Here is a 24,655-nt window from a genome sequence, read left to right on the forward strand (position 1 = left end):
TTATTAAGCCCAAATGCTTCATATAACCATGGATGTGGATGAGTTTGGATGAGTCTGTTTAATATGGATTTTTTTTACAAGATGTAAGTCTTGATTTGATAGTACAGTAAAAGAAACGATAGTATTTTCAATTGGTTAGGTTTTCAGAGCCCCTTATTCTGGAAAGCTCCTTTTCCTATGAGCATGAATTTACTGTGGCAGCTGAGGCATCAACAACCTTTAAGGCTGGAATCCCAGTGATCGCGGAGAATGAAACTACAGTCACCCTTGATGTCAGTACCACATATACCTGGAGCTTTACACAGACTGAAAGGAAACAGGTATGTTATCAGTACTAGATATACCTCAGCACCAGAAATGCTTATTAAATCTCCAGTCAGTAAATTTGTGTGTGGGGGACAACTTCTATTCTTTTTCCACTCTATACTCTTTCCAGGAAAGTTCATCATCTCTTCACATCCACAATAGTCCATACAGAAGTCACTCTTACTGATAATACTTCCCCCCAAGTCTTTCTAATGTCGTTTCGAAAAGCAAAATAAAAGCCTAAAACACACTTTTTTTACCCCAGTGATCGCCCTGTTTGCTGCTTCCTGAACCCGCGCTAGTTTAACAGCTGCTTCTGACAAAATCCGTCTGTGTGGTGTATCAGAATAACGGTGTCAAGAGGAAGACTAATCTGTACTTCAAACTTAGAAAAATGATCTATCTTTGGGTTATATATTTATTGGGTAATATTAAAAAAAATGATCATTACATCAACACACGTATTACACAGCGTCCCTTATATTTGTTAGCAATATAATTCGGGACTTCTATTAAACATTTAGTATTTTGTAAATTTGGAACACATAGGAAAGCTATCTTTGAAGAATATATGCAATACAGAACCACAAGCTCAAGGGCGCTATTGACCTGATTCTGCAATCCTGCGTCATAGTCGCTGGCTCACCGGCTTTGTGGAGACCTGTGATGTGGAATGAGACTTTCAGTACACAGTCCACGCTCAGACTGATCCACACGTATATATTTATATACAGCTCACATTCGTAAACGGCGGGTATTTTCTCGTTGTTGTACGGCACTACAGTGCGATGTTGGTTGTCCTTATCCTGTGCGAAATCTGCTGTTTCTGATTCAATATTGAAACCCCGTGACAATCTGCTTGATTCAGGGTAGAGTGATCGTCTTTCTGACGTCATTGGTCTGTTTTCCACGCAAGGGGTGGAGCTCAGGGTTTAAAAGAGGGGGCAGCAGTACAAGCTGTGTGGTTGGTTGTTTTCGGGTTGGAGAGGTGAGGTTTTTAGTGTTTTAAGCTTTTTTTTTTTGAACGAAAGAGCTGTTTCATGTTTTTGTGTGCACCCGTCCTTGGATTTATAAGCACAAGCTTTCTGGGGTTTGGCTATGGCTATGCATGTGTTTTCACCTGTTTTTCGCGTTTCAGAAGAATTCGCAAAAAGGATGGTGCATCTTTCGTAGTCTAACGGAAAGTGCTATCCTGACCTCTCAAGCAGTTCATCAGTACGTCTGTTTTTCTTGCTTTTCTACTGTAGGGGCAAATAGAATAGCTATTATATCCTAAGGAAGTACACTCCCAATGATGGGTTTTTTTCTCGGACTTCTGGAGAGGGCTTTCAGTTGCCCGAGTTTAAGAAAAGTGTGAAGGTCAGAGTAACGTGAATTGTCACCTTCAGAACAGCGTACTAGTGTACTTCCCTGCTCTTCGCTTTTTTTAAGATCTGTTCCTTTTTTATTAAATTTGTCACAATTATGACCCCTACTGTTTTTCACGGTGTTCTGCTATTCTCGCTCAAGGAATAGTTGCTGCTGATTTTTAATTGACTCAAAGATAATTGGCTGGGAAGATGTATTTTTATATTGTTAAAGTGCCCATTTTAATATGGGCATCCCTATGAGAAAAGGGATCACTCTTAAATTAACTACTTTGGCTGTGGAACTGTTTTGCAGGTGCATAGAACACTTACCTCCTCTTCAGCAAGAAACATCTTAACCTCAACTGTCTGACCAGGTTAAGACTTCAGCAGCAGACAATATGAGTGAGTATGTGGAGCTATGGTGCTGTTTAGGTACCAGAACCATCTTGATCTTCCAGATTGGGTTGCCAGTTTGACAGCTGCTCAGTGGTCATCTTGAACCTGGACTTGGTGTTGCAGTAATGCTTGAAAGCTCACGGGGTTTGCCTTCTCTTTCAGTCTTGAAAAGTGCTTCATTTGTAACTAGAGGATACTGTATCTACATTGCTCCTGACTAACCAATGCCATCTCATTAATGAGACAGGGGGTCCATTCCTTTTTTGGCCTGAGGTGCTTTGGTGGTGCAAATGGGTGGCTTTCATGGCTCAAGGGTGTGAGTGTTTCCTGGATGTGTGTATGGGTAACCTAGTGGTCTCCATCTATTGTGCAGTAACCTATTGGTGTTGGGCTGGATTGTGAAAGGATGGGTTTTCCCCTCCATAGTAGGCTGCACTAGAAACCTTGATTGTATTGTGCATGAAAAGCAGTTGAGGCTGTGAGAATCAGCTGAGACCTACTGTAAATGTTGTGATGGATCTCTTTCCATATTTGTGTTCATAGGTGTGTTGCTGTTTGGTGTGGAGAGCTCAGGATTTGCCCAGATAGGATTACCCCCAGTTGACTACAATGAAAGCTTTTTTTATCATGCGAAGCATGTTGGAAACCTGAAAGACTTCTCTCACATCCTGTTCACTCCGACTGGGATAATGTTTGCAGTCCGTAATGCAGACATATATGCAGGGTCTCCTCCAGTGAATCCGAATGAAGACTGGCTGACGACTACAGCCAAGAAAGTTGGCAAAGGAGAATGGGATCAGTTTCACTCCCTCTTTTTCCATCCAGAAGGCACCCTCTATGCTGTGACAAAAAGTGGGGAATTCTACAAGGGTCCCCCTCCTGAGAATGAGTATGTGTCCTGGAGGCACAGGGTTGCTACAAAGATAGGAACTGGAGGATGGCTTCTCCCTTTTCTGTTCTTTGACCCTGAGGGTATCCTGTATGCTGTGACATTTAAAGGGAAGCTGGTTAAAGGAAAACCTCCAAGTCACATGAATCAAGACTGGATCAGTAGTGCTGAAACTGTTGGAACTGGAGGCTGGGCAGAACTTGCCTATTTCATGGCCTTCTCTCCTGATGGCAATCTGTGGTGTGTCGCCAAGCGTAAAGGAAGGATCTACTCTGCTCCACCGCCAAAGTTTGCCACCGACAACTGGCTTGAAAGAGCCCGGAACCTTGGCATTGGCTACAATCGCTACCAGATACTTGCCTTCACGCAAGATAAAACCATTAGCAAAATCATAAGCTTGGATTTTGAAGTCAACGTTGCAAAGATCCTTTCCAATGTCCCTCTGACCGTCGGGCAACATGACTGTGACAACACTGCAGGCACTGTTCCCTACACTGCCACTTTCCAGTAAGTTGATCATTCTTGATGCTTTTTATGGTGCAAGCTGGCCTTCCCACACAGGGAGACCCTAAAAGCCAGCATTTAGAGGTGTCTGAAACTGTATTCCAAGGTCTTGTAGAACAACCAAAGCTCTTCCTTCAAATTTGTGGAACTGTGTTGGTCCCTGTAAATGTGTGGAGATGTGAGGCAATTGCACTCTGCTCCAGCATCCAGGATTCAGTTCTGCCTCAGTCCAGTTCTGAGCTCTTGGTGTTCTGAAAACCTTCCTGTACATCCGCATACTTGACTTCATTTGACGTCTTTCAAATGAAGACCTTAACTGCCTGCATCTTCTAAAATTGCAGTTGAACAAAAAATGGGAGAGGTTTTGCTAAGATCCTTTCAAAGGATTTCTTGATCATGGTTTGACTCCTGTTCAAGAGCTGACGGCAACAGCTTATCTTTTAGGTTCTTGATTTAGAAACCAATTCCAAGAACACGCCTGCACAGATGTGCTGGTTCTGGGCAATATTATCTACTCATTTCCTTTGTGGCTTCTGAAATATTGGCTATCAGGTGTGCAAGGGCTCTTGAGCCCAAACTCTCAAATTTCTGGATCACTCTGTAGTCCACAACCTACTATACAATATTTCTTCTTTACAGCTTGACAGAATGGTAAATAATGCATTTCATGTTCAACTGGTTAGGTTTTCAGAGTCTCTTACCTTGGAAAGCTCCTTTTCCCATGAGCATGGATTTACTGTGGCAGTTGGGGCATCGACAACCTTCAAGGCTGGAATCCCAGTGATTGCGGCAAATGAAACTACGGTCACCTTGGATGTCAGTACAAGTCACACCTGGAGCTTTACAGAGACCGAAAGGAAAGAGGTGGGTTTTCAGTGCTGAATATTCCTAAATGGAAATGCCCATTAGCTCAACGTGCTCAATTAAGGCAAGATGGTTGCAGTGAGGTGTACAGAACATGTAGTTCTATATTCAGAGACTATAGACTTGCATTTTGCATTCCCTTCAAGCTATTCATCTAGCAGCATCCAAATAGACTGGGGGACTCTTGGGTGACCTCACTGAATACTTAACACTTTAGTTTACACCTTCGTTTTCTTGACATGACAACTGAAATAGAAGAGATTGAGAACTAAGCTAACTTATAGTTTTGCTTGAGTGCCCACTATCCAACTTCAAAATGAACATCCAAGAGCATCTTCTGAGTAGTTACAAAAGGCTGGTAGAATACAATCGGCCCCTGGTAATTTCTCTTCAAGATGGTTAAAGAGGAACTGTAACCATTTCTTAAGACTTTGCCTCTGTCACTATTGGTCTTCCTGAAGCATGTTAACAGTGGAGTAAAATATTCAGTTACTTTGGTTCTGTATTTTCTACATATTCCCTCTTCTCTAAGGTATTTCCTCTGCTTTTTGTAGTACTGGAAAATGCCTTTTCCCTTGTGATCCTTTTCAGTGGCGATCGCTAACCTGGCCAGGAAAACTACAGTATATCTATTGTACCACAGGTTTTGCACTTCCTACTTGGGGTGGGGAAGGTGTCTGAAATACTCTTAAAAATGTTGACTCTGTAATTTGAGTCAAATCCTTAAAGAAAATCCCTTTATAAGCAGGGACTAGTTCCTGCTCATTAACATAAACTGGTGGGAATCAAGAATGGTTGGATTATTATTCACAACACCCTGTTTTGCCTGCAGTTCTTCTAATTGGAGCTCAAACTTCATGCCTGGGTAGCTTGCTCCAGAATCTGCTTGGTTCCCAAACTCCCATGTACTGTACATGCATAATAGGGGCAGAGGGGAAGAATAGCCCCGTAGTCGTAGAAATCAAATATTCTTCCCTTACAATTAAATCTATCCCCTCCCCCCCCCAGGCTTCTTTCTAATTGTACTTCCAAAAGTGAACATGCCAGGTGTTGAATTGCTGTTTTGTTTCTGAAGGTTGTTGAGAGCTCTACCTTGAGCAGCACTGTGCCCCCTGGGAAGGCAGTGAGGTTCAAGGCTGTTGTCCAGAAGGGAACCCTGGATGTTCCTTACAAAGCAAAGGTGACCACCATCTTTGGATATGAAACCACTATTACTGGAAGATGGATTGGAGCTTCAGTGTCCAGAGTGAGAATAAAGGAAGAAAGCCTTGACCTCAAAAAGTAGCCATAGATCTTGCAAAGAGCTGTATGAAGCGTATTCTTCAATAAATAGGCAAATACTAGCAGTTGTGAAATTGTATTTGTTCTTCATAATCTGCTTTTGTGCCATCTAAGAATATAAATACCATATGCAGTGCTGTCCATAAGTATTTGGACAGTGACAATTTTTGGTTTGGCTCTGTACACCAGCACATTGGATTTGAAACAATGACTATGAGGCTAAAATGCAGAATGTAAGCTTTAATTTGAAGGTATTCAAATCCCTCTTGGGTGAACCATATACTGTAGGAATCGCAGCCTGCTTTAATGGCATTTACACTTCTTTGGTCCTCATGTTTAGAGAGGACGACAACAAACGCCCGGTGCAAATGCCACATCTAAAATAGACTCTAGACCTTTTGTTGGCTCTCTGCACATGAGTTGGCTCACTGTAGAACTCATGATGCAACACGCAGATGGCCAAGAAACAACTGGGCAGCCAATTGTCCATTTACTTTTGGTCCCATGAAATGGGAGGACTATGTATAAAAAGGAGCTGTGATTCCTATATGGTTCACCCAATATATATGTAAATACCCTCAAATCTAAAGCTGACATTGTGCACTTTAATCTCCGTTTTATTTCAAATCCAATGTGCTAGAGCAGTGGTTCTCAAACTGTGGTACGCGTACCGGCAGTGGTACGCCAAATGACCCTGGAACTGTGTCGTGAGCGCTGAAAAAGCGGGACGGGTTTTCATATTTTGTATTGTAATACATGTCGAATACGCAGCCTATGTACTACGATACAGTGCGCGCTAATACTTCAGTGGACACGAGATACTCTGTAATTCTATACCACTCTATAGGAATGCGTGCTACAGATGCAAGTGACCAATTGTATTTAAAAAAAGCTACTGTATCTCCAGCAAATAGGGAGAAAGGAGAATGTGCGTGATTTTGGAACAATGCCAACGTTGTAAACACAGGAATGCATAGAAATACGTGCTACGAACGCAGGTAATCTTGTGAGCACACGAAAGCGTGATAACAGAAAAATATTTAAGGACTGTTCTAATTTGAGAAAAATACACCGAGCGTCTCTGTGTTTCGCTCCCATGCGCATGAAATAAAAACTTTAAATAAAAATGGAAATGCGGAAAAATGCAAGCTTGCGTATTGCTAAAGCAGGTAAGCTAGACTATTTTTGAAGAACCTTATTTACCTTGGCAAAAGAGCTGACACGTATTATGTGTAGAGAAAAAGCTGCTAAACAGCTCGACCTGCTGCCCCCCTTCCCCTGAAAGACACAGTCATTCATAGAATTATTGATATGAAGGATTATATCAAAAGTACACTGATAGAGCGCGTTAAGATGAGCAGATGTTTTTCACTGCAATTAGATGAGTCTGTAGTCGATTTGGCCAATTTGCTCGTTTACGTTCGATACGAGTTTGAGGGCATGTCCCATGAAGACTTTCTGTTCTGTAAACCGCTACCAACAGGAACTACAGGAGAGCACATATTTCAGCTTCTGAATGAATTTATCGAAGAGAATGGCCTCGACTGGATAAAATGGGTCTGAGTTTGTACAGACGGTGCTAGAGCAATGACAAGCCGACATAACGGTGTAGTTGCACGAATTAGAGAGGTTGCTCCAGAAATTAATGTACGCATTACAACATCCACCGCAAGACCTTTGCCGTCAGGAAAATGCCTGACGATTTAATATCTGTTAGACTCTGTTGTGAATTGTATCAAGGCTCGAAAAATTAATTCACATCTGCTTTGCTCAACTAAACAGGCTCACCCCTCTCACTGAAATGGTGCTTTTTTTATTAGTTGTTGTTAATGTTTTTTTTTCTGTAAAACACTTTGAGAAGCCACCTTTAAAGGTGCTATATCAAATAAAGTTTATTATTATAATATTTATTATATGTATGTGTGAGTGTGTGTGCACGCGCGCTCATGTTGGTCAATGAGAATTTCTGGGGTTCCTATGAGATCATGACTTGTAGGTGGTATTTGGATGCTTTGGTTGGATTAGGGGTGGTACTTGGTCCAAAAAGTTTGAGAACCACTGTGCTAGAGTATGGAGCCAAAACAACAAAAATTGTCACTGTCCAAATACTTACTGTAGAAACCAAGAAATTTGAGCCTGAAGTGCTTTTGTCCAGCCAAGCTTTATTGTATGCATGCAAGGAACCACAATAAGCACAGAACGGTTATAGTACCTAGTGTAGCTCAAAGTGGATATGGTCCTCCAGAACTTATATATACACGTTTCCCCCCCCTCTCGTCTTTGATGTAACCAAAGGAAATAGAAACCTTCCTTTGTCATCAGGAGTTTAGTGTAAACATTTATCATTAGGGTAAACATTCACCATTTGGGGGTAAGTACAGGGGGAGGAAAGGATTTTGTGATCAAGCAGGCGTGATGATTACAGTTCAGCATGTAAAAGCTATTAGCAGGCTCCATCAATCCCCCCTTAGAAAATAGGAACATAGCTTCCATTTTTCAACAAAAATCTCTAGAGTTAGAGTCTGCTAACTTTACTTCATACTTGTGTACTATCCTAACATTTGTATTGGAGGTGATGCGGTGACATAAAGCAGTGATTGTACTCTTAATACATGTGATTATAACAATTATACACACAAACAACACTACTCCTAAAAACAAAAAATAAAAATAGTCTTTCTGTTGTGGATTCCACCGGAGGTTGGATACGTCGACAGAAGGAGGCATGAATCCACTGGTCCTTCCTCTGGACTTTCACAGTGTGTCATCAGCAGCATTTGGTACGGCCCCTCCCACTCAGCCTGAAGCGTCTGGGATGGTATCTTTTTAATCCACACCCGGCTCTCCCGGCTATAGGTCGTGGCCTCCAGGAATGGTCTTTCCCCAGGCCACCTTTACTTGGTGGGTGGTGAGGCCATTGGCCTGTGAAAACAAATGACAATACTGCAACACAGAATTAGTTAATTGTCTCAGATCGTTATGGTGGGCAACAAAAGTGGCAGTGAGATGCATTGGCCTCCCTGTGACAACTTCAAAAGGATTTAGTCCTGTGGTCCAGTTGGTCCTAGCTCTCAAACTACACAGCTCTATCCAGGAGACCCCTCCCACATAATACTTGGTGAGTCTCTTCTTGAGGGTTCGATTAACCCTCTCCACTTTCCCTGAAGACTGAGGATGATGGGGGCACTGTAGATCCCACCTCACTCCCGGTGAGGCGATCACAGCCTGACACCTTTCTAGTGAAGTGTGTCCCTTGATTAGAATCCTAGCGGCAGGGCAGTCCCCACCCATTGGGAAAACCGGCACACCTTTTGACTCACACCCAGGTCTCCAATTTCAGGCAACAAAAGACATTAGGCAGTGAGGGCATGCAGGGGATTTGGTCTGCTGGCAGCGCCACACCTCATCATGCAGCTCCACATTTTTTTCCACGAACAGTGGTCTAAGACCTGCATTCCCAGGGCTGCTTGCCCAGTAGCCGCATCTGCATAGTCGTTCACTCGAGTTACTGGAGATATTTCTTTATTATATAATTTACACTTTATCACAACTACTTTATACAGCAGCTGTAAAGTTTCTAACAGTTCAGAGATCAATCCAGTATTCTTAACTGGAGTCCCTGCTTTGGTGAGGAAATCTCTATTCCTCCACAGCCATCCAAAATCGTGGCACACCCCAAATACATATACAGTATACAGTAGGTTTAAATTGTTACTGTTTTTCCTTTAGCATATTTACAATACAAGGTTCAATCATTGCTCTCAAGTCGGCTTGCTGTGCTGAGGCAGTGGGGGGGCGTCTTTCTAGCTGTTAACACATCAAATTATGTCGTAACAGCTCAGCCTGCTCTCCATTCTTCCCTCATGCACCAGAGAGGACCCATCAGTAAACAGTAGTAAATCTTCACGGTCCCCCACCCTTTGACTACAGCATCTAATGGTCCCAAATAGTATCTCACGGATGGTGCCTACCTCCATGCTCCTGTGTCAGCACAGCTGCCCAGAACCCACTTTCCACAGTTGCATACAAAAGAGTGGTAAATCCATCTGAGGAAACCCCAGTCTCAGCACCTGTAAAAGAGCTTTTTTCAACTCATTAAAGGTGGCTTCTGCTCTGGAACCAAGGCAGTCTTGTCCTTGGGCTACACTCGCCCCTTCAGCAGATCTGTTTGTGCTCACTCTGAAAAAGAGTCCACCCAGGCCCTGTTAAAATGACACAATTCTAGACACACTTGGGCCTTATCATATCTAGCTTTATGTACTTTTTTAACTCGAAACACTAAAACCTGAAGCAGCTCAGACTTGTGGGTTTCCTCATCAGGGGAAGCAATCAGATCTTTTACTCAGTAAGTTCAACTCACTGCCCCCTACTCCTGTGGCCTCCTGCCGTCTACCCACATACTCTATACCACACCGTTGAGCAGTAGTGTATCCCATAACAGAGAAACAGACATCCCATTAGTAGTACATTTTAGTTTTAACTCATTTTGCTCAATGGACTAGGACAGACTTAGGGAGGCTACAAGGGAACACTCTAGGTAAACAGATCTCTCAAAGGACTGTTTATCTTCCCCAGACAAACTTCTTAGTGGGGAGATATATTTTTTTCCCTGTTCTTCCCTGTCAGATGAACCCCAGGACAAGTCCCTGCTTTTCTTCATCCTGCATGTGCTTTCTGCAGTTTCTCTTAAAATGACCTGTATTCTTTTACAATAATTGTGAACCAGAGATCTCCCCCGGTCTTATTTAGTTTCTGAGATTCATCCAATTTCTGTGGAATACACCCCATGTGAACTGCTCCCACCTTAGTGTACACATCTCTCCATCTGTCGGCAGAGTTTAACCAGTTCTGCAAATTTCACAGTGGTGTTATCCACCAGACATGTTTCTGAATCTACAGCATGTTAACAATGTCTGGTTTCAAGCCATTAAATAAATTTGCTTAATTACCAATGAGGAATTACCCCCTTAAACTTAAATCTAAGCAATATAAAGCACAAATGCTCACCACTGCAGGTCTGTACTCTCCCCATATATTTCAACTTTGTTTCAATTAATTTTATACAAATAACATGTTTAGATAACTCATTTAGGTCCACCTGTACTGTGCTGGTATTTGTACTTATCTGTTTTAGATGCTCTTATATTTTCTAGTCACTTAAGTTGCTTTTTCATTTCCTTTAGTCAAGTTTTTAGTTAAGTCTCTAGCCAGTCCGGCTGGCTAGACACACTCACACCGTCAGTTACTATACCAAACTTCACAGTTACACACTGAGGTCTTTCACACACACACGTTGTATATGAATATGCCGGCATACAAGTTAATAAGACACACATACACATTAAGAATATTTTTTTCGTATGACATCCTTAAGGTCTTAGATTAGGTTTTATACTTTGTGAACATTTTAGTTATAATTTAATTATAACGCGTTATATTTTGTTTTGCCTTTACATGTATCTCTTTTAACAGCATAACTTTTCATAAACACATCATCACTTATTCCAATATAAGTCTGTTTATCCTGACACCTCTGGTCAGGCACTTTCTGACAGTCCTGCTCAGACCAAACCATTTGATCATCCATATTTCTTTTTCAGCTTCTCCTCACACACACCGAGCACTTTTCACCCAGTATTCAAACACCTTTCCACAAGCTGCAACATCCCACACACCCTCTGGCAGGCCTAACCTTCTCCTCAATTTTTCTTCAGTTTCCTTCAACCTTTTTTTTCTTACTCACATAATCTGATAGCTGTACTATCATCTCATCACACCACTTTTTATCAATTCTGAAAACAACAATGGAACAACAATGAAACAATAAAACACGGAAGTGCACCTGGGCTTCCCAACAAATAACACGGACACTCGCCGGGAGAGAACCGGAACTTACAGCACCAAACTGAAAATGCCTGCCCGGGACAGCATCGGGCCTTACAGCACCTAGATAGAGAATGCCTGCCCCAAACAGAATCAGGCCTTATAGCACTTACCCACAACTGCACCGGTGCCTCCCTCGGGCCAGGGAATTTCTGCTTTCTCGGCAAACTTATACTTAGGCTATACTCGCTGGACAAGGGAGCCTCCCCACCACAGCCCAAGACGGTCGGAACTTTCGGAAAGAGGAGTCCTTACCTCTGATTTTGTGGACAGAATACACAGGGTGCTGTGTGGGAAAGTCTCGTGTCGTTGGAGTACCCTGCTCGCAGTGCCAAATTGTAGAAACCAAGAAATTCGAGTCTGAAGTGTTCGCTCACCCAGCCAAGCTTTATTGTATGCATACAAGGAACCACAATAAGCACCATAACAGTTATAGCACCTATCGTAGCTCAAAGTGGATATGGTCCTACAGAACTTATACAGTATATACACGTTTCCCCCCCCCCCTCCTGTCTTTGATGTAACTGAAGGAAATAGAAACCTTCCTTTGTCATCAGGAGTTTAGTGTAAACATTTACCATTTAGGTAAACATTCACCATTTGGGGGTAAGTACAGGGGGAGGAAAAGCCTTTGTGATCAAGCAGGCATGATGATTACAGTTCAGCATGTAAAAGCCATTAGCAGGCTCCATCATTACATTCTGCACTGTAAGTGTTTGGAGAGTAATCCAGTTGAATATGGTATGCTACAATGTTTTCTCCAGAGGTTTAAGGAAGAGCTCTGAGACACCAGACATGAGAAACAGTTCTTTAGAAGACTGCTGGATCTTCTCATCTGGTCAATCCAGGGTCTGGTCAGTTCCACTAGATCAGTTTTGTCCAGATCTTGAGTTATACAATGACTGCTCTTGCAGAGAAAGGTTAAATGCCATTCACTTTGCTGACACAAGGAGAGGACTGAAGCATGAGGAGGTCCTGAGCCAAACAACCTCATTTTAGCTGTTCTGGCTGTGATTGCACTTTCTCAGCCAATTCACATGATGCAGCTTTCCATCATTTCACAGTATTAATATTGTCCTCCAATGGGACCTGATAAATTCCTTTTATTACATTTCTTTACAACTCTGTGACTGAAGAACAGAAATGAGGTTATTACTGTACATTGGATATATTCCAAACTATACTATTGTGTGGAGGGCCACGTTTTTGAAACGTTTTGCTTCCTAAAGCTATGATTCCTGCCGGAAATGACCAGGAGAACCCTCAGTTTCAGGATTTGAGTGCTGGAAGGCTGCGTAACATTGTCCCCACATCTGTCAGCAGATGTGCAGTACTATGTAGCAATCTTGTTAAAGTCAAGGGGAGCTAATCTTCAGAACTGGGGCTGTTTGTCTGGGTTTATCTAGAATTATTGCCCCCATCTCTAAAGTTTCAAAACTTAGACAATCCAGTGTTCTGTGTTTGCTGTGGAGGGAGCAGCTCTGACTTCTGTGTGTTCGCTCATGATGTCATGCTTTGTCCATGGTTGAGTTTCAGCCTGTGAGGTCCTATTGTCAAGCCAATAGATAGTCTTAGAACCTCATGCATCACTTTCTTATTTTATGCTAATGGTACTAATTCTCATACGGTATTACCTTGCAAGTTGCAGGATCTAGTATCTGAATTAATAAGTTACTGCTGGAGATGGTAAAGCAGTGCTAGATAAGGCAGGAGACAGACATGTGCTGTACTGTGAAAAGGGACAGTGTGATCAGGGAGCACAGTGGGTGTGTGAAAAAGGGAAAAGCAGCCAAAATGCTGTTCAGGCTGCAATTCAACCATGGACAAAACCTATCATGAGAAAGCAGAGGAGAGAGCTGCTCCCTCCACAGCAAGCAGAACACTGGCTTGTTTAAGTTTTTACTCTTTAGACACGGGACAATAATTGTCAACAAACCCAGACAGTTCCAATTCTGAAGATCAAATCTTCTTGACTTCAGTGTTGCTACATAGCACTGCACAACTCCATGAATAAAGAAACCTAGTAACAGCAACTCATTGGGTCTCATGTGAGGCCAGTATAAATATTGTAGAGGTTCAAATGGGAAGCTGCAACATGCACATTGGCCGAGAGTGAAATCACAGCCAGGACAGCTGAGATGAGGATGTTTGGCTCAGGACATCCTCATGCTCCAGTCCTCTTTGTGGCAGAAGAATGAAGGGTTTGTATGCCATTCTCTGCAAGAGCAATTGTACAGTTGAAGATCTAGGTTAAGTGGAATGGAAGCAGACTCTGGAGAAGTAGGGACTTTATGCAGTAAATGTACACATAAAATGGCTCAAGGAACAGCAAGGTAAAGTGAAACTGCAAACATACCTTGCATAATGCAGGACTACACCCACAACACAAAATAACCAGTCCGAACACCCTGAAATATTGGCTTGCACATAAGCCTATTAGAAGTGTGTTTCCCCACCAAATTATGAAAATGAACTAGTCTGCACCTATAGAGTCCCTGAAAAACCTCAAATACTGAATTCCACAACTGCCAGTATTTGCCCATTGTCCCAGAAACTCATAGCATACCATATTTAACTAGATTACTCTCCAAGCACTTACGGCATTTGTATTGGTTAGAACACAAGGAAGCAGATAATGCAACACATACAACTTCCCAACTGCTAGTATTTTCCCTATTTATTGAAAAAAATATATTCATACAGGTCTTTGCCAGATCTATGGCTCCTTTTTGAGGTCAAGGATTTCTTCCTTTATTCCCACTCTGGACACTGAAGCTCCAAGCCATCTTCCAGTAATAGTGGTTTCATATCCAAAGACAGTGGTCACCTTCGCTGTATAAGGAACAGCCAGGGTTGCCTTCTGGACAACAGCCTTGAACCTCACTGCCTTCCCAGGGGGCACTGTGCTGCTCAAGGTAGAGCCGTCAACAACCTTTGGAGGCAAGGCAGCAAATCAACACCTGGCATGTTCACTTTTGGAAGTACAATTAGCAAGAAGCTGTGGGGGGGGGGAAAGCATGTTTGATTTATGCGATGAGACTATGGGGCTACTCTTCCCCTCTGCCTCTTATCTGCGAGCACAGGAGTTTTGGAGATTACCAAGCAGTGTCTGGAGGAAGCTACCCAGGCTTGCAGTTCTAGCTCCAATTAGAGGAACTAAGCAATACTACACAAATATAAAACTGATTTTCTTTAAAGGATTTGACTAAAATTACAGAGTCAACAGTTTTAAAGTACCTCAGACATACACCCCCCACCCTATGTAGGAATTCCAAAACTTGTGGTACAGTCTCCCAAGATTAGAGATCCACACAAAAAGATCACAAGGGAAAAGACTTTTTTCAGTACTACTAAAAGCCAAGGAGACACCTTTGAGAGAAGAGGGAATATTTAGAAACCAAGTAACTGAATATTTCACTCAGCTGTTTACATGCTTCAGGAAGACCGATACCGATAGGGGCAAAGTATTAACAAATGGCTACAGATCCTAGATGCTTAAAAGGGAAGAGAAGTGACCAGGGGCTGATGGCATTCTACCAACCTTTAACCCCTCTGCAGATGCTCTGGCCCTTTACTCATGTTTCCCCAGCAAAGTCTAAATGTAGTGCTCCTTCATACAGAGCAAACTGAAGTAGTGATGGACCAGTAAGTTCTATTGTGGACAGATGTACAAAAATAACCAAGCCAGAGGATCCATTTGGGACTAGAATCCTAGGAGAAGTAATATGGATTTAGAAAAGGTAGAAGCTGCATTTAAAAGGGGCTTGTTTAAGCCTCTTGGATAGTAATTTTGAAGTTGGACAGAGGGCATTCAAGCTATTTTATGATTTTACTTAATTCCCCAAACCTTTGACATTTCACTTATGTCAAGAAAAGGAAGGTGTAAACTAAAGAGTGTTAAGTATTCAGAACCTACTGTACTGGGTGAAGTCACCCAAGAGTCTAGCAGCATCCAAATAACTTGGGAGATGAATAGCTTGAAGGGAATGCAATATATAGCTCAGTATTCAGAAAACCGACTTGTATGTTCTGTACCCCTCACTGCAACCATCTTGCCTTAATTGAGCACGTTGAGCTAATGGGCATTTCCATTTAGGAGTATCCAGCACTGAAAACCTACCCGTTTCCTTTCCGTCTCTGTAAAGCTCCAGGTGTGACTTGTACTGACATCTAGGGTGACTGTCGTTTCATTCTCCGCAATCACTGGGATTCCAGCCTTGAAGGTTGTCGATGCCCCATCTGCCACAGTAAATCCATGCTCTTGGGAAAAGGAGCTTTCCAGGGTAAGAGACTCTGAAAACCTAACCAGTTGAACATGAAATGCATTAATTTACCATTCTGTCAAGTTGTCAACAAGAACTATTATACTGTATATTAGTTTATGGACTACAGAGTGATCCAGAAATTTGAGCTCTTTCCACACCTGATGGCCACTATTTAAGAAGTCAGAAAGGGAATGAACAGATAACATTGCCCAGAACCAGCACGTCTGTGCAGGCTTGTTATTGGAATTGGTTTCTAAATTGAGAACCAAGATAAGCAGGAATCAAACTGACCAAGAAAGGCTTTGAAAGGACCTTTTGTTCAAATGGACAATTTTAGAGGAGGCAGGAAGTTAAGGTGTTGATTTGAAAGATGTCAAACCTAGTCAAGTATGTGGATGTATAGGAAGCTCTTGAGAACATCAAGAGCTCAGAACTGAATCCTGGATGTTGAAGCAGAGTGCAATTGCCTCACATCTCTACACGTTTTATAGGGACCAACATAGCTCCACAAATATGAGGGAAAAGCTTTGGTTGTTCTACAAGACCTTGGAATACAGTTTCAGACACCTCTAAATGCTGGCTTCTAAGGTCTCCCTGTGTGGGAAGACCAGCTTGCCCCATAAAAAGCATCAAGAAAGATCAACTTACTGGAAAGTGGCAGTGTAGGGAACAGTGCCCGCAGTGTTGTCACAGTCATGTTGCCCGACGGTCAGAAGGACATCAGAAAGGATCTTGGCAATGTTGACTTCAAAATCCAAGCTTAAGATTTTGCTAATGGTTTTATCTTGCGTGAAAGCGAGTATCTGGTAGCGATTGTAGTCAATGCCAAGACTCTGGGCTCTTTCAAGCCAGTCATCTGTGGCAAACTTTGGCGGTGGAGCAGAGTAGATCTTCCCTTTACCCTTGGAGACACACCACAGATTGCCATCAGGAGAGAAGGCCATGAAATAGGCAAGTTCTGCCCAGCCTCCAGTTCCAACAGTTTCAGCATGAGAGAGCCAGTCGAAATCCTTTTGAGTGGGAGGTTTTCCTTTAACCAGCTTCCCTTCTGATGTCACAGCATACAGGATACCCTCAGGGTCAAAGAACAGAGAAGGGAAAAGCCATCCTCCAGTTCCTATCTTCGTAGCAACCCTGTACCTCCAGGACATGTACTCATTCTCAGGAGGGGGACCCTTGTAGAATTCCCCACTTTTTGTCACAGCATAGAGGCTGCCTTCTGGATGGAAGAAGAGGGAGTGATACTGATCCCATTCTCCTTTGCCAACTTTCTTGGCTGTAGTCAGCCAGTCTTCGTCCGGATTCACTGGAGGAGACCCTGCATAGATGTCTGCATTACGGACTGCAAACATTATCCCAGTCAGACTGAACAGGATGCGAGTGAAGCCTTTCAGATTTCCAACAGGTTTCGCATGATAAAAAAAGCTTTCATTGTAGTCAACTGGGGGTAATCCCATCTGGGCAGATCCCGAGCTCTCCACACCAAACAGCAACACACCTATGAACACAAATATTGAAAGAGATCCATGGGATGCATCACAACATTTTCTATTTAGAAATCTGATGATTATTCCCACAACCTCTACTGCTTTGCATGCATTATAATACAATCAAGGTTTCTAGTGCGGCCTACTATGGAGGGAAAGCCATCCTCTCACAATCCAGTCCAACACCAATACGTTACTGCACAATAGAAGGAGACCACTAGGTTACCCATACACACACCCAGGAAACATTAACACCCTTGAGCCATGAAAGCCACCCATTTGCACCACCAAAGCACCTCAGGCCACAAAAGGAACGGACCCCTCTCTCATTAATGAGATGCACTGCTTAGTCATGAGCAATGTAGATACAGTATCCTCTAGTTACAAATGAGGCACCTCTCAGGACAGGAGGAGAAGCCAAGCCCCGTGTGCTTTCTTGAGAAGCATCACTGCATCAAAAACCCTCGAGCTAAAGACCCATGCCCCTGATCCAGTGCACCAAAGAAGAAAACCCCAGAGGCATTGCATTTATTCAAGAACCCAATCAATCTTCCAGCTCTATTCCCTCCAACTATACAGAGGCTGTTGTGACAGGAGTGGTCTTGCAGCTGAACTCCACTGCATTTCTGACCTGTGTATTTAGAACCATTAGCCATAAAACAAGATGGCGCCGTGTTAGTGGCAGCCTGCTACAGCAGCTCTGTGTCTATTTGTTGTCTTTTTGTTTCTTTCAGTTAGTTAATGCTAGTGTGTTAGTGTTTTTTCCTCATACCTTTGCCGGCAACTAGATTTGCGATCACAACATGATGGATACTAGGAAGCTGAGAAACGTTTTCTTGTTTTTTCTGATACTTGGACCTCTGTGGCTATCGAGTTGCAATGCCGATAGCCACAGAAGCATTGTCTACACGCGGGACCAGCTGATCGCGCTAGCGCGTCCGGCTCTACCCACTGGAGAGAAGCCATCGGTGCCGGAGGAGCTGAGGAGGAGAAGCCGAGGCTGTAGGGCTGGTGCGACGCGAAAGGCGAAGAGAAGGAGATTTAAACCCTACCTTCCTTCGATCATCATGGGAAATGTGAGGTCCTTAGTGAACAAGATGGACGAACTGGGAGCATTGGCGAGAAGCCAGAGGGAGTATCGTGAATGCAGTATCATGTGTTTCACCGAGACATGGCTGCAGGAACTTATTCCGGACTCGAATGTTACCATCGGCGGCTTTCAGACGGTGCGGGCGGACAGAAACACCGAGAGCGGTAAGAGGAAAGGAGGGGGGCTCGCGGTGCTTGTAAACAACAGATGGTGTAATCCTGGACATACTCATGTTAAGGAGCGAGTCTGCAACCCGGACATCGAACTGGTAGCCGTAGGACTGCGTCCGTACTATCTGCCGCGGGAGTTTACATGCGCCATCTTTGTTGTTGTTTACATCCCACCTACGGCAAATGCAGAGGTAGCGTGTGACGTCATAAACACAGTCACAGCCAGGCTACAAACAAAGCACCCAAGCGCTTTTATAGCTATTTCAGGGGACTTTAACCACGTATCCATTTCCACCACTCTGCCTACTTTCCACCAGTTTGTTAAGTGCCCGACCAGAGAAAACAAAACACTGGACTTATTATATGCCAATGCTAAGGATGCATATAGTTCCACAGCCCTTCCCCCCCTTGGCAGATCAGATCACAACCTTGTCTTGCTCACACCAATATACACGCCTATTGTCCAGCACCAACCTGCGACCATGAGGACTGTGAGGAGATGGTCTCTGGAGGCTATGGAGGATCTTCGTGGTGCTTTGGAGGCCACCGACTGGGATGTGCTGTGCGAACCACATGGGGACGACATAGACAGCATGGTGGACTGTGTCACTGACTATATTAACTTCTGCGTAGACAACACCATCCCCACCAAAGACGTACACTGCTTTTCCAATAACAAACCCTGGATTACCAGCGACCTGAAGGCTCTTCTGAATGACAAGAAGAGAGCCTTTAGGAGGGGAGATAAGGAAGAGGTCAAGCGTGTACAGAGGGAGCTAAAGCAGAAGTTAAGAGAGAGCAAGGACGCCTACAGGAGGAGGGTAGAGGATAAGCTGCAAAGGAATAGGGTGAGAGATGTATGGAGCAGTATGAGAGAGATCACTGGCTTCAAACAGGCTGGGGGTGCAACAGAGGGGAACCTGGAGATGGCCAACGAGTTGAACCAGTTCTTTAACAGGTTTGATTCTGGGTCCTCTGTGGCGCAACACCCATCCCCCCACAGCCACACGCTCCCTAACCCTTCACAGCTGCGACTGCCCAATACCTCCTCCATCCCCCCACAAACATGGCCGCCTACAGCCACAACCCCCGACGGCTACTCACCCACCCATCCCCCACAGCTGCCACTCTCCAACACCTCCGCCATTAACACCTGCAGCACTGAAAGCACTATGAGCACCATCCCCCAGGCCAGGCTGACCATCACAGCTGACCAGGTGAAGAAGGAGCTGAAGAGGCTGCACGAGGGTAAGGCCGCAGGACCAGATAACATCTGTCCCAGAGTTCTGAGGGCCTGTGCTGATCAGCTGAGCGGAGTGCTCCAGCAACTGTTCAACCTGAGCCTGCGCTTGGAAAGAGTCCCGGTGCTCTGGAAGACATCATGCCTGGTCCCGGTACCAAAGAAAGGGCGCCCCTCTGTCCTCAACGACTACAGACCAGTTGCACTGACTTCTCACATCATGAAGACACTGGAAAGGCTGGTCTTATCCCACCTGAGACCCCTGGTCAGCTCATCACTGGACACCCTACAGTTTGCCTACCAGCCCAGTGTTGGTGTGGAGGATGCGATCATCTACATGCTGCAAAGGGCCTACTCACACCTGGACAGGGCTGGCAACACTGTAAGGATCATGTTTTTCGACTTCTCCAGTGCCTTCAATACCATCCAGCCCTTACTTCTAAGGAGGAAGCTGGAAGAGATGCAAGTCGATGCCTCCACGACCTCGTGGATCACTGACTACCTGACAGGCAGACCACAGTCTGTGAGACTTCAGAACTGTGTGTCTGAACAGGTAGTGAGTAACACAGGGGCACCTCAAGGGACAGTTCTTTCTCCATTCCTCTTCACCCTCTATACTTCGGACTTTAAGTACAACTCAGAGTCATGCCACCTGCAGAAGTTCTCAGATGACTCTGCAATTGTGGGATGTATCAAGGGTGAGCAGGAGGAGGAGTACAGAGGACTGGTCAGCAGCTTTGTGGAGTGGTGTGGGGTAAACCACTTGGAACTGAATGTTACAAAGACAAAGGAACTGGTGGTAGATTTCAGGAGGAAAAAGGTCAAACCTACTCCTGTCTACATCCATGGGAGTGGCGTGGAGATGGTGGACTCGTACAAGTACCTGGGAGTGCACATCGACGATAGACTGGAATGGTCTAAGAACACCGAGGCCATCTATAAGAAGGGACAGAGCCGACTCTACTTCTTGAGGAGGCTCAGGTCCTTCAATGTGTGTAGTAAGATGCTACACATGTTCTATCAGTCGGTGGTAGCGAGTGCCATTTTCTACGCAGTGGTGTGCTGGGGCTCGGGGATTAGAGCAGTAGATTCCAAAAGGCTGAACAAGCTCATCAGGAGAGCAAGCTCTGTCATTGGGTCTGACCTGGACTCCTTGGAGGTAGTGGCTGAGAGGAGAATGATGTCCAAACTAGAGGCCATCATGGACAACTTCTCCCATCCCCTCTATGACAGGCTTGCAGGAATGAAGAGCACGTACAGCAATAGACTGATTCATCCACGGTGCAACAGGGAGCGCTACAGGAGGTCATTCTTGCCGTCTGCCATAAGACTGTACAACGCATCCACCTTGCGTCTTGGCAGAGGCAACATCGACAGTGACCTGTATCTGGATTAAACGCATCTACTGCTACATCTGTTCTCTTCTTCTTCTTTTTCCCGTTTACAACCACTTTCTGTGCAATATATGCCAGGGACCTGTGCAATACATTTATATTTATATCTACAGTTACATCTATATTTATATCCATATGTGTGATATGAGTGTGATATGATTTTCTGTGTACTGTTCTGTTCTAGTTTGTTCTTGTGCGTCTGGACTGTGAGTAACTCTTGTATTGTATTGTATGTATTGTACTATTATTATATAATTCGTTACATTGTGGCTGTGTTGTGTGTGTTAAGCTGCTGTTGCACTGCAATTTCCCTCACGGGATCAATAAAGTATCTATCTATCTATCTATCTATAATGAAATTCCACTGTAGACCTTCATCCCTAATTTCTTAAGCCTTAGACAAGGAATACAGTTTTTTTTCTGAACCATCAATTACAAACAGGGCCAGTCCCTCCCACTATCACTCTGAAGGTAGCTAGATTTCCACCCCATTGAGGAAGGGCAAGTTAACCCAAACACTGAGCAGCACAGACAGGCGTCATGAGCTCTCAGGATCAGGAGTACAGTGGTACCAGTGATACAAGTAACCACTGACTTCCTTCTTCAAGTTCTACAAGATTGAGCAACAGTGGTGTGGCAGTGTGAACCAACTAGTGCAACATTAGGGGGAAAGGGAGGAGAAAGTGAACAAGTGGTGCTCATGCTCCTTTTCTAGGGGCAGCACATGAAATGGTTAATAAGCACATCTAGTCTAGTGATAACCAAGATGGTAATTATTAACCTTCAATGGCTAAAGCTTACTTCAAACAAGGGTTACAGGATTCAGATCACAAGTGCTGCCATTACCACATGTTCTCTAACCCAGCTCTTAAGGGGTTAAATCAGGAACCAGCTGGCTTACAAGCTTCTCCAACTTGTTCAGGTGCTGCCCCTTTCAAGAGACCTTGATGGGACACCCCTGCTTTCAAGCATTACTGCAACAGCAAGTCCAGGTTCAAGATGACCACTGAGCAGCTGTCAAGGTGGCAACCAAATCTGGAAGATCAAGATGTTTCTGGCACCCAAACAGCATCACAACTCCATATACTCACTCATATTGTCTGCTGCTGAAGTCTTAACCTGGTCAGACAGTTGAGGTTAAGATGTTTCTTGCTGAAGAGGAGGTACTGTAAGTGTTCTATGCACCTGCAAAACAGTTCCACAGCCAAAGTAGTTATTTTAAGAGTGATCCCTTTTCTCATAGGGATGCCCATATTAAAACTTGGTACTTAACCACAATATAAAAAACCATCTTCCAAGCCAATTATCTTTGAATCAAACAATTTTAAAAAACGGCAGCAACTCTTCCTTCAGCAAGCATAGCTCACCAGAACAACGTGAAAAACGTTAGGAGGCATGTCACAAAAATAAAAAATGAATACATCTTAAAACAGTGAAGAGCAGGGAAGACAAGTACACCAGTCCCTCACGCTCTTCTAAAGGTGACAAGTCACGTTACTTAGACCTTTACAGTTTTCTTAACCTCGGACAACTGAAAGCCCTCTTCACAACTCCGAGTAAAAAAAAAAACTTCAATCATTGGAAGTGCACTTGCTTAGGATATAGTAGCCCTTCTATTTGCCCCAAAATTTGAAAACGCAGACGCACTAAATCAACTGCTCGAGACACCAGGATAGTACTTTTCGTAAGACACCTCATCCTATTTGCGAAAAGCGGGTGCGAAAAAACATGCTTAGTTATAGCTAAAATTCGGAAAGCTAATGCTTATAAATCCAAGGGACGGATGCACACAAAAACAATACACAGCTCTTTCGTTCAACAAAGCGAAAAAAAATACTAAAACGCTCCTTAAAAAAACATGCAGTACTCACGCTGGACCTCTACCCGCCGCCCTTCAGCTTCAACTCCCCAAACCCAACTCAACCAACCACGCAACTTGTACAGTTGCCCCCTCTTTTAAACCCCGAGCTCCGCCCCGTGCGTGGAAAACAGACCAATGAATCAAGCAGACTGTCACGGGGTTTCAATATTGAATCAGATGCAAGAGATGGCGCACGGGATAACGACAGCCAACATCGCACTGTAGTGCAGTACAACAACGAGAAAATACCCGCCGTTTGAAATGCTGTATACGTGTGGATCAGTCTGTGCATGGGCCGTGTACTGAGAGTCTCAGCACCAGAAATGCTTATTAAATCTCCAGTCAGTAAATTTGTGTGTGGGGAGGGCTACTTCTATTCTTTTTCTACTCTATACTCTTTCCAGGATAGTTCATAATGTAACGCATACGGCCGATAGGCAGTGTGTAAGAGCCAGTTTACCAGAGCGGTGACGTCACCGCACTTCCCTGTAATAGCAGGAGTACAGCCACTGGGCTGCGGAAAAATCTCTTTAGCTCAACGGGCTGGGTCCCTGTTGAGTGACGCTAGAGTCTGGGTTCGAGCCCCCGACGGTCCGGGGCCGACCTGATGCGGCAAGGGCGCCCACCCGAACCCCGAAGCGTTACAATAATCTCTTCACATCCACAATAGAGACCATACAGAAGTCACTCTTACTGATAATACTTCCCCCCACGTCTTTCTAATGTCGTTTCGAAAAGCAAAAAAAAAAGCCCTAAAACACACTTTTTTACCCCAGTGATCGCCCTGTGTTTGCTGCTTCCTGAACCCGCGCTAGTTTAACAGCTGCTTCTGACAAAATCCGTCTGTGTGATGTATCAGAATAACGGTGTCAAGAGGAAGACTAATCTGTACTTCAAACTTAGAAAAATGATTATCTTTGGGTTATATATTTATTGGGTAATACTAAATAAATGATCATTACATCAACACACGTATTACACAGCGTCCCTTTAATTTGTTAGCAATATAATTCGGGACTTCTATTAAACATTTAGTATTTTGTAAATTTGGAACACATACGTAGGAAAGCTCTCTTTGAGAATATATGCAGTACAGAATCACAAGCTCAAGGGCGCTATTGACCTGATTCTGCAATCACCGGCTTTGTGGAGACCTGTGATGTGGAATGAGACTCTCAGTACACAGTCCGCGCACTGACTTGTCCACACGTATATATTTATATACAGCTCACATTCGTAAACGGAGCATTTCAAACTGCGGGTATTTTCTCGTTGTTGTACTGCACTACAGTGCGATGTTGGCTGTCCTTATCCTGTGCGCCATCTCTTGCATCTAATTCAATATTGAAAACCCGTGACACTTTGCTTTATTTAGGGTATAATGATCGTCTGTCTGGCGTCATTGGTCTGTGTTACACACACGGGGCGGAGCTCAGGGTTTAAAAGAGGGGGCAGCTGTACAAGCTGCGTGGTTGGATGTTTTAGGGTTGGGGAGTTGAGGGTATAGGGTATAGGGTATAGGGTATAGGGTATAGGGTATAGGGTATAGGGTATAGGGTATAGGTCCACCATGAGTCCTGTATGTTGTTTTAAGAAGCGTTTTAATATTTATCTTTAGCTTTGTTGGAAGAAAGAGCTATGTATTGTTTTTGTGTGCACCCGTCCCTGTATTTATA

The 24,655-nt window shown here is 43.9% G+C and overlaps 2 protein-coding genes across 2 annotated transcripts; one reads left to right on the forward strand and one right to left on the reverse strand.

Annotated features, from left to right (window-relative positions):
- The first annotated feature begins 2,023 nt into the window (after positions 1-2,023).
- Positions 2,024-5,593, forward strand: LOC148817418 (uncharacterized). Its single transcript, XM_088938387.1, has 4 exons — positions 2,024-2,057; positions 2,595-3,447; positions 4,128-4,308; positions 5,384-5,593. Exons 1-4 carry the CDS (start codon positions 2,054-2,056, stop codon positions 5,591-5,593), a joined length of 1,248 nt encoding a protein of 415 aa, XP_088794513.1. The 5' UTR covers positions 2,024-2,053.
- Positions 5,594-14,188: 8,595 nt separating this feature from the next.
- LOC148817419 (uncharacterized) lies at positions 14,189-22,243 on the reverse strand. Its single transcript, XM_088938384.1, has 4 exons — positions 22,210-22,243; positions 16,386-17,235; positions 15,593-15,773; positions 14,189-14,404 (listed from the first exon to the last, which is right to left on the reverse strand). Exons 1-4 carry the CDS (start codon positions 22,211-22,213, stop codon positions 14,189-14,191), a joined length of 1,251 nt encoding a protein of 416 aa, XP_088794510.1. The 5' UTR covers positions 22,214-22,243.
- Between the last annotated feature and the right edge of the window lie 2,412 nt (positions 22,244-24,655).

Source organism: Atractosteus spatula, chromosome 20, assembly GCF_055471065.1.
Source record: "Atractosteus spatula isolate fAtrSpa1 chromosome 20, fAtrSpa1.hap1, whole genome shotgun sequence".
In the NCBI taxonomy this organism is placed as follows: Eukaryota; Metazoa; Chordata; class Actinopteri; order Semionotiformes; family Lepisosteidae; genus Atractosteus; species Atractosteus spatula.

Coding starts and splice junctions, on each gene's coding strand:
- LOC148817418 (XM_088938387.1), top strand. Junction 3,448..4,127: donor CCCTACACTGCCACTTTCCA/GTAAGTTGATCA, acceptor TCAACTGGTTAG/GTTTTCAGAGTCTCTTACCT. Junction 4,309..5,383: donor CAGAGACCGAAAGGAAAGAG/GTGGGTTTTCAG, acceptor TTGTTTCTGAAG/GTTGTTGAGAGCTCTACCTT.
- LOC148817419 (XM_088938384.1), bottom strand. Junction 15,774..16,385: donor CCCTACACTGCCACTTTCCA/GTAAGTTGATCT, acceptor TCAACTGGTTAG/GTTTTCAGAGTCTCTTACCC. Junction 14,405..15,592: donor CAGAGACGGAAAGGAAACGG/GTAGGTTTTCAG, acceptor TTGCCTCCAAAG/GTTGTTGACGGCTCTACCTT.